Raw genomic sequence first — 9,895 nt, forward strand, 5'->3', positions numbered from 1 at the left:
TGAGACCGAAATTCTCCAAAAGATTACATAAAATCATATCTAGATATTCAACAATCACTCTAATATATACTGATATGGTATATATATTTATCCATCTTATCTCAATATAGGCTAAAGTATTTGACCTTAGTATTGTCTGAAGTATTTTACCTCGGTGCTAATCGAAGTGCCATTCCAATTCGATTGAGCAACAAAGAAAAGTCACATATCTCCCATTGATGACCTTTTAAGAGCAATTAATGCCCATTAAGAAATATGGCTACAATCTTAATGGTGGTTAGACAAACTAGATCATTATTGCACGATTGAAATGGTTGTCACCATATATGTAATATGAGAGCTATTACCCAGCAATTATTACATCTCATTAGTCTCAGTAACAGATGCTGATCTATATAAAGGATTCTTTAGATAAGTTTTTTCTCTTCACTCTTTCTCAAGAAACTCCAACGCTCTCTCTCTTTAGTTGTTATCTGAGATCTAATTGACTGAAGCATGAGAGAGTCTCTCTTCGGATAAACTTTGGCAAGAAGATTTTCTTTTTTGATCCTACTCAAAAGTAGAGGAGATTGCAGCATAGGAGGTCAAGGTGGATGATGATGGCTATGGTGAAGCTACAACTAAGGAGAAAAACAAGCTTCGGAGGAGCAAGCAGATGGGGGAGATCATCTTAATCTCCTTGAGGCTTTAGACCAGAGCTTGATCTCTTAATCAAGACTAAAATGAATTTGGTTAGTGACTTTGGAGAGACTAAGGATGAATCTTTTTAAGCATTTTTAGCGGGGAGCTTATTTCTGGTGGCCTTCGTACAAATAGCCTTCCTGACCATAGAGATTAGCCTTCATTGTTGCACTACTGAAGAAAAAGGTTAGACTTCATCACAATCCAAACAAAAGATAAGAATATGATTAAAGTATTAACTTTGATGAGCAGTCGAGCTTAGGCTGACATTGATCGGAGTCTACTCAAACAATAAATCCCACATGGGACATACATTGCACTCAAGCAGAGTATCAAGCGACCATTGATTATCTGACAAATCCAAAGTCCAGTTCAATGATCTCCAAGATTTTCTCCAAAGAGTGTTGAAGCACCACAGCTACTCAGAGGAAACAAAGAAAAATCTGCCCTTCCTTCCATGAATAAGAGTTCTTTGGATTAGCTGGTGGTTTTTCCGAGAAAAGAAATACCACAAATTCCTCTACTAAAGATACTTCTTTTGAGTAAAGTAAGCTTAAAAGAGGGCAACAATGAGACCGAAATCATAAAGGAGACAAAGAATGAGCAAATATATGATGACCCACCAAGAATTAGGAACTAAATAGGTCGAGACTAATTGATAATGCATCATCAGCTGAGCAATGAAGGGATGAAGTGGAAGTCTCAGCTCAACTTTAAGAGTTTCCTCATATAAGCCATGTTGAGAATGAGGGGAAGTAACTCGATCTTCGAGACTAGGAAGCTTGAGATTGAAGTCAAGAGGAATAAAATATTGAATCCCATGTCTATCTAGATCCTCTTAGATGAGGATAGACCACTCGTTCTCCGATCTGAAGAAAGCTTCGAATCTAACGTTTGGACTACCAGAAGGAGAATGATGGACTCGAGGAGATAGAGAATCGATTGACCAACTCCTAGCAGACATCTCGTCTTAATTCATAGTAGAAAGGAGGAGAAAGAAGAAAGAAGAAGGAGAATATCATCTGAATGAGTTGAGGAAGAACAAAAAAAAAGGACTTTATGGCACTATCAAAAACAAAAGTTTCTGTAGACGCTAAAAATGATGATACAGCCAAAAACAAAGTACTTCTCTGGACCACATTTGCTGAAAGCACCGAAGGAAATAGAAACACAACCATATTGTAACAGATCTTAGGAGAATACAAATAAAAGAAGGAGAGATGGAAGCCTTTTATGGGCTTATGAATGGTTTAGATTAACACAACCCTATAGCTATCTGAGCTGATTATACCACATATTGACTCAGGATATGTTGCTATGGTTCACTTGGATCCTAATCTCAAATCTACTGAAAAAGTTCAATTGCTATCAAAAAAATTGCACCAAAATGATGATATCTTAGAGATCTTAATCAATAGCACTTTGCATTAAATATAACTTCTAGAACCTTCTACACAAAGTATGACCTTGGTCGACTTAATAACACTACTTCTTTCATCCAAGTAGAAAATAACCTCAGGCTTAGAAGTGGAGAGCAAATAATATAGTATATTTATCCACTTGACCTCGACATAGGCTGAAATACCTGACTTTGGTATTGTCTGAAGTATATTATTTTGATGCTAACTGAAGTACTGTTCCAGTCTAACCGAGCAACAAAGCAAAGCCATGTGTTTTCATTAAAGTCTATTTAAGGGTAGCTAATGGCCATTAAAAACATGGCTATGATCTCAGCGATGATTATACTGGCTTGATTATTATTGCCAGATTGGAACGATTGTCACCACATGGGTAGTGTGGGAGCTATTACCCAATAATTATTGCACGTTCATTAGTCTCGATAATGGACACCAACTTCATTCTATACAAAGGGGGGGATTGGGGAGTCTCAGATAAATTTTTTCTTTCCACTCTTTTGAAAAATTTTGACTCCCTCTCTTCCACTATTATTATAGAGTCTGACTGACTTAAGCATCGGATGATCCCCCATGGACAAACTTCGACAAAAGAATTTTTTTTCTGATTTTAGGTCAACTAGAGACTATCAAATGAATCTGCACCCAAGTTTAGTGAGAGTTGTCACCAGCGGTAATATGATTGAAGAGAAGAAAATTTTCTTTCAATCTGCTCAACTTAAATCTCGCAAAAGAAAACTAGAACAAGATAGAAAAATTATGAAAATAGAGCTTAAACTCTCTTTTCTTTGATAATCTAAAACCAAAATATACCTCCATTTATAATGATAAGATCCATCCTTATATAATTTGGTTAGAATCCTTTTGCTAGTTCTAATAGAACTCTCATTCTTAAAATAGACATGCTTAACAAAAATAAACTCAAAAAAATTTAAATTCTTCAAAAATTAAATCTCAACTTTTACATTAACTTTGCTTTTTGTCATTTTGTTTGATTCTTCTTGCATCGAAAAATACATCCGATCAAAATTTTAGTGTGGGCTCAATCGCCATAAACACCACCTCTAAAAGACATGGTGTTATATTATAAGTCTCGAAAAACTATCCGATTTGAGAGAAAAAAAAACTCATCTTAATTGGACATCACACAATCAAGTCATGACCTTTAAAAATTTAGTTTGCAACTCAATTTCCTACTGTAACAAATATTATTCATAAATCCTATCTAATCTTATCCATGATAATAAAAGTAATCCATTTCGAGTCTAAAAATGCTCCTAGATCAAGCACTCCATTCATCAACCCAACTCTACAGCTCAAAGTGCAATCAACCTTACCAAGTCACTAATAACTTACTGACCTCAACACTTCAGTTCGGATTCCAGTGGCAACACATAAGTAAAATAGGTTCACTTTTTATAAACAATAACAAGCAACTGGTGCACCAACCCTCTCCGAAATTAGTCCTACACGGACTCTTCTTATTTGAAAAAATATTAAAATATTCACATGTTTCTCTAATTTGTCCTTGTTATTTTATTTAGTCCTATTATAACAGTCGGGGGATGCATTTAGAGCAACTAGCTGCACTTTGAATGGTTTTACATTCCACCAGTCATTGCTCCAACTGAAAGAGTCCGGTAGATCTCATAGATTACCTTTTAGTAACAATGCTACAACATATACTTAACAAAGCCGTACCCTCTGTTCCAGCATGTCAAGAAACAACCACCGTAAACTCGGAGACACGTAGTAGAAATCTTTTAGCAAGGCATGGATGAGCATAAATAGTCCACGTTCACACATATTTTAGAAGATTACAGTCCGGCAAAGTGGTACATGATACACGACAAACAGCAAATATGCTAGCGAGGACTAGGATTTTTGTGAGTTTTCTGTCTTCGCAGCAGAAGCAAATAAGACAGGGTCCTGTGGATGGTCTTTAACAGTCAGACTCAGCACCTCAGGCCTTGAATAGTGCCCCACCACATCGAAGTCAAACTTGGCTCTCACAAGTTCTCCAAGGTCTGCACATCGTGTTGTAAAAATAAATTAAAAGGAAAAGACATCCTCACTTAAATCCACAGTAACAATATCGTCCAAATCGCTGAAAAATCCAAAGAGTATTTAATTAGCTGAATGATTTCCTATTCCCAGGAAGTAAAATAATTTACGAAGTATGAAATGCAAAATATTTACAGACAATTCATAACTTATTCGCAAGTTATGACTAAATTATTCTTGTACTACAGGCTAAGGATGTTATAAGCTGTTGCCTCCGTTGTTGCTCTTGCATGCTGTCATTGCCTCTCCAATGATTGACTTCCTATGGACCACATAAAATCTTCAGTACTTGTCATTTCTTTATTATTTTTTAGTTTTAGGCTATATAAATTATAGTTGAACTTTCTGGTTAATGTACCAAAGTAATTTTTCAGAAACTAGACTTGAGACTACGATTAACCATGCAAATGCATGCATGCATGCATCATCCGTTATCATATTCTATATTCATTCTGCAAATATCACAATAAGGCAACACATCATTCACAGCAGTATTTGCCGTACCTAGGTCAGCTGAGATGAGGGCCTCTCCTTCATAGTTTGGACCTGCTAGAACCGCACCAGATGGTGAAATGATGACGCTTCCTCCTGCACATACAACAGAATCTGGTGAAGGTTCATCCCCTACTCCTGCAAACATATAGTCGGGTGGGGGAGGATAGTCTTTTCTTCGGCAAAACTGGTTAGCAGACAGAACAAAGCATCCGCCCTCAAGTGCAATGTGGGTCATTGAAGCCTGCCAGACATCCCTGGCATCAGCCGTGGGAGCACAATATATCTCAATACCTGCAGCACATCACGAAGAATTTATTAGCAACTGAATAAACAGTTGGACAAGTTGTAAGAAAAGAATCTTAAGAAAAGAATGCGAACTCAACAATAGCTAAAATTGATTCATTTGCAGCATATATTTCAGCACAACATTCAAGTTGTTTCCACTTCATTATCTATGCACCTTACATTTGCTTTAACACATTGATTTAACAGACGGATCATCCGAATTTCAATGACAAACTTACGTGTTAAAATCCAATTCTCTAAAATTCAAGTTGCCTTCCTATTTTCAACCAAAACTTATGAGGCCAAATTCATTGCGTACATGAGCTACATACCCCTTTTATTCTTTTTTTTCCAGCATAAGTAAATATTTCATCTTTTTTTTTTTTGAGGAAAATTATTTCATCTAGTTTAAACTCTGATAATATTTTGGGTGAATTAAATCTCTTGACATATGCTCAGCTTTCCTAAAACTAAAATAGCATGAGCATCAACATATAAAGTGTTTAATACACTGTACATCTAATTTTTTACAATATGTTTTCCCAAAAAAAAAAAAAAAAATGTCTTGCCGTGAAAACACTGAATGATTCATTCAAAGGTCTCAAGCAATATAAAATATTTTAAATGATGCCAAATTTATTTTCTTGACTAATTTCATTTTTAATTATATCTTCTATATTTCTAATATTAACTGAAATTTCATCAATTAATATTGGCAAAACTAGAGCCAAATCCATTGGAACTGCTTAAGTTGTTAGAACCAAAACTTATAATGTCCAACCAAAACAAACATCCATCTGAGTTTTCCAACCTTGGTTGTAGCGGCCTAGAAAGCTGCTCACGCATGCGACTGCCCCATTGCAGAAGAATATTGAATGACAGAAAAATTTAAGAGAGACAAATAGCTGGTCTTAGAGAAGTAAAGAGGAAAAGGGGTGGGGGTTTTTACTGGATTCTTTTCATGCTTAAAATATACTAGGGTTCATTTATATTTGCGGTGGAAGACAAATTAGGCTACAGAAGGAAAAATTAAAACTTGATTGCAGAAAATTGATTACATAGATAGACTGTATGTAGGTCAAATCCATTCTACAATTGGCATATGATTGGATATCTTATGGATTCTAGAACTTTGACCTAACATGACCAGGGCTTGAATAAGAAATCCTTGGTTTTCTGTGGTGTTTCATCAAGCATTTCTAGAATCTAGAGCAGGTGTTGATCAAGGCTCAAGGTATCATTTTAGTTATGAACAGGTTGACTAGGATTTGATTAAGGCATCTTAGAATAGAAAAGGGTTGACCAAGGCTTGATTAGAGATTTGGCATGCCTTCACTCTCCCACATGCCATACCATATTTGTATCTTTTGTATCCATCTTAGCAAAGAATAAACAAAAACTTCTAAGAATGACTCACTAATTCAAAATCCTAGATAATTGACATAGATCCTTTTTTGTTCTAACCTAGACTTAACCAATTTAACTTGGTAAGAACAAGATTTATCCCACTTTTTCTAAAGAACACTTAGTCATCAACTACTGTCTTTCCCAAATTAAGACTAAAGCCTGAAGATAGCATTTGAAGTGAATTACATCAAAGTACATGGACTCAACAATACATAACTTACCTATTTAGTTCCCACACAGATATGAAGCCTACCACTAACAGACCATCCAAAAACCACAAGACACAAGTACCATCATCGTTCCACGGCCTAAAGTGAAACCCTTCCATTATATATGCTGCCCCTTGCCTGTACTCCTAAAGAATTCTCATAATTCTACAATATACACAAACAAAAGAACAAGATTCAAACACAGTCATTCATGTAGTCACCGAATAATAAAGTGATAATAAGACATGGTTCTCAACCATAAATGATGGTGTTTAAGTACGAAAAAAATGGACTGTGTATCATCATCAACCCGGGTGGGATTGTGTATTATGATAACCTAGTTGCTTGGCAAAGTTTATAAGCCTTCAAGAATTTCTTGTCTCATGCAGATGGTAGAAGTGTGGAAATGTGTGCCTTTGAAGTAGATAAAGGAACTATGTAATAAAAGGGTCTTTTATAGGAAGAGGTTGATAGATGCAGTTGTGTCTTGTGAACTTAGGATGGTTTAAGTAGGAGAAGGTTTTTCTGTATGAATCAGAATCATATGGATATAGGAATCTTCTTGAACCTATGTACCATGTGTAGAATCAATTTGAAGTTAAAGTTCTGTAAGTGTATATTTTGCACAACGTTCAGAAAGGCAGAGGTTCAAGACAGCGGAGGCTTCTTTAAAATGAGAGGACAATCTCTTTGGACTCAGATTTTTGGCTGTGTATAATCAAACATGGGCGATGACTCATTAGTAAAAAATTTCAATTTGTACATGGGTTAGACTAACTTAGTTTTTTCCTTTTTTTCGTCAACTCCCAATCAAGACAGATGTAAAGAAAAATGGTAAAGCATGCCAAATCTGCAATTAAATTCAAGTAAAAAGAAAACAATAACAACAATTATAACCCTCTCTTTCCCTATTCATTTCTTCTCACAATTTTCCTTTTCTACCAAATTCCTTGCTGAGCGTAAATAACTCTTTTTTCAAATTCAAAATGAACCTCATCCTTTGCAAGCCTTAATTAGATTTAACTGAGATTCTACCAACACTTCAACAAAGCATGATGGTGTCATCTCATTCCCTTTTATTTGTTTCATTGATCTATTTTCCATTTTCAAGCACTTTTAGTTCGCATTGTGTTTGACATGACTTTTCTAAGTTCTAACACATCTTTTGATGCTCTGTTTGGATTCTTAGTAGACATACCGAAGAAGGATGGATTTTCCACAACTAGGTCGTCACATTCATGTTAAGTGACTTATAGTGTGGCCTGTAGGACATAAAAATTAAAACATGCTCACAATAAGATTGGCAGACAGTTAAAAGAAGATGGTTAGAAAGCAATCTAAGGTTGTATGGAAAATAGACAGGTAGAAAGCAATCTAAGATTGTGTGGAAAGTGGATATTAGGTGGAAACAAGAAAGGCAAGTGACAGAATGGTTTAGCCTTGATTAAATGTTGTGAATTTTGCATTCAGAGATTATGCTACACCACTTATGAGTACCATCCCTATGCATTCCCTTCCTCTGCATCACATTGAAACATACTGCAATAGTGCAATCTAATGTGGTCTGAACTAAACCTTAAACAATGGGACCATGTAATAGAAGGCTTCAGAATTGTATTATGATAGGAAAAGATATAGAAGGGGACAAAATCAATAGTGCACAGAAATGAGGGAAAAGATAGGTAAGATCAATGAACAAATAGTTCAGTTGACACGATGCATTTTAATCAAGCCTGATATATAACTGTGCATGGATAACAAGATAATCAACACTTTAAAGAGCAGAAGAGTCCAATGCAAGTGAACCTACAGAACAACCTTAGTAAATGTAGATTCTAAATAATATTGCACTGGTTGTAGGTCCATAGGCAAAAGTATAATGCATACAACCAATTGTAAAGATGAAACATTTTTCTTTGCATGTGAGAATCAACTGAACCTTTTGGATGCCTTAGTTGACTAATCAAGCTCTAATACTTATCTACAGCAATTATTAAGGAAAAATTAGATAACAATACTAAATAACAAACAAAATTGAAATGCTTACCTTTACCATACAATGCCATCCTTAAAAGTGGCATTTTATTCTCCCAGCATATGAGAGCACCAATCTTTCCAAGTGGAGTTTCATAAACAGGAACTGTAGATCCATCTCCAAATCCCCATATTACACGTTCCAAAGCTGTAGGCATGAGTTTGCGGTGCTTTCCCAGGTATTGACCCTGCGGGTCAAAAAAGAGAACTGTACAATAAAGTGTGTATCCGGCCGCTCAATCACACCCATTACTAGAAAGACCTTATATTTTCCAGCCATTGCTGCCAAGCGGTCAACTTCAGGACCTGTACATTAGATGTAATTATGTAAATATTGAAAATATCACAAATCTTCCATGAAAATTGAAGTAACAACAATATGCAATTCATGGCATTTCATGGTTGGTGGCTCAGTGTTAGTCAGATGATCAATTTAACTATTCAAATATCAGAGTTTTGGAATGTATAAATAGTTATGGAAAGATTCTTAGTTAAAAGGGTTCTAGACAATAATTGTACAACAAAATCATTGCAGTACTAAAGATTTATATTTATGTTTATAATTACACTATTAGGTGAAGGTTGTTCGTTCCTGAACTGAAGCTCTGAAGGTTCTGGGAAGTCATTATCTAATCATGCACAGATCATCAAAAAACATGGACCATAGAAGAACAAAATTTTGGAGAGTGCTGAGAATTTTGACTTAGAGTATCTAAAAGCTAACCAAATTGACTCAATAAGAAGCATAAGGTTTTTCAAGCTGTCCAAGCAACATTCCTTGCTGCTTTTATCCAACAACAACAAGTAGGCTTAATGCACGATGCCAGCAGCTAGTTTATCCACAGAGATTAAATACCATTTGTGCTTGTGTCCAATTAAAATGGTCAGTGAGAAATCAAAGCTGAGACTTGTAGCAGGTGTTTTCCAGTTCTGATATCCAAATAATCCACTTGAGAATAATCTGAAAATCGAAAAAAAAAAAAAGAAGCAAAGCATTCAAGCAAACCAGCATAACAAAAAGGCCTATTCAATAGGAATTGGATGAGTTAACATTGCTAAACATGTATCAGAGGAAGCAAATTATGCTACTTCAAGCGCAAGAATTTAAAGATTAATGAAAAACATCTGACTTTAGGGAGAAAAAAACTCTTCATGATAAATTTTATAGAGAAAAATGCAGACAACTTTAAGAAAGTTAGAGATATATGTTTTTAACCAAAATGATACAAACTTAAAGACTAATATTTTAAGGATTTGGAAATCAAAAAATTATGACAAGATAGAATCCAGAATAAAGGTGTACCT

At 35.3% G+C, this 9,895-nt stretch overlaps 1 protein-coding gene across 1 annotated transcript; it reads right to left on the minus strand.

The window, feature by feature from the left end:
* Nucleotides 1-3,846: 3,846 nt before the first annotated feature.
* On the minus strand, nt 3,847-8,894 carry LOC140857535 (bifunctional nitrilase/nitrile hydratase NIT4-like). The gene is given in 4 exon segments (XM_073256597.1): nt 3,847-4,123; nt 4,665-4,946; nt 8,604-8,822; nt 8,825-8,894. Coding segments are annotated over 4 exon segments (699 nt in total). The 5' UTR covers nt 8,871-8,894; the 3' UTR covers nt 3,847-3,971.
* Between the last annotated feature and the right edge of the window lie 1,001 nt (nt 8,895-9,895).

The sequence above is a fragment of the Elaeis guineensis genome, chromosome 4, assembly GCF_000442705.2.
Source record: "Elaeis guineensis isolate ETL-2024a chromosome 4, EG11, whole genome shotgun sequence".
In the NCBI taxonomy this organism is placed as follows: Eukaryota; Viridiplantae; Streptophyta; class Magnoliopsida; order Arecales; family Arecaceae; genus Elaeis; species Elaeis guineensis.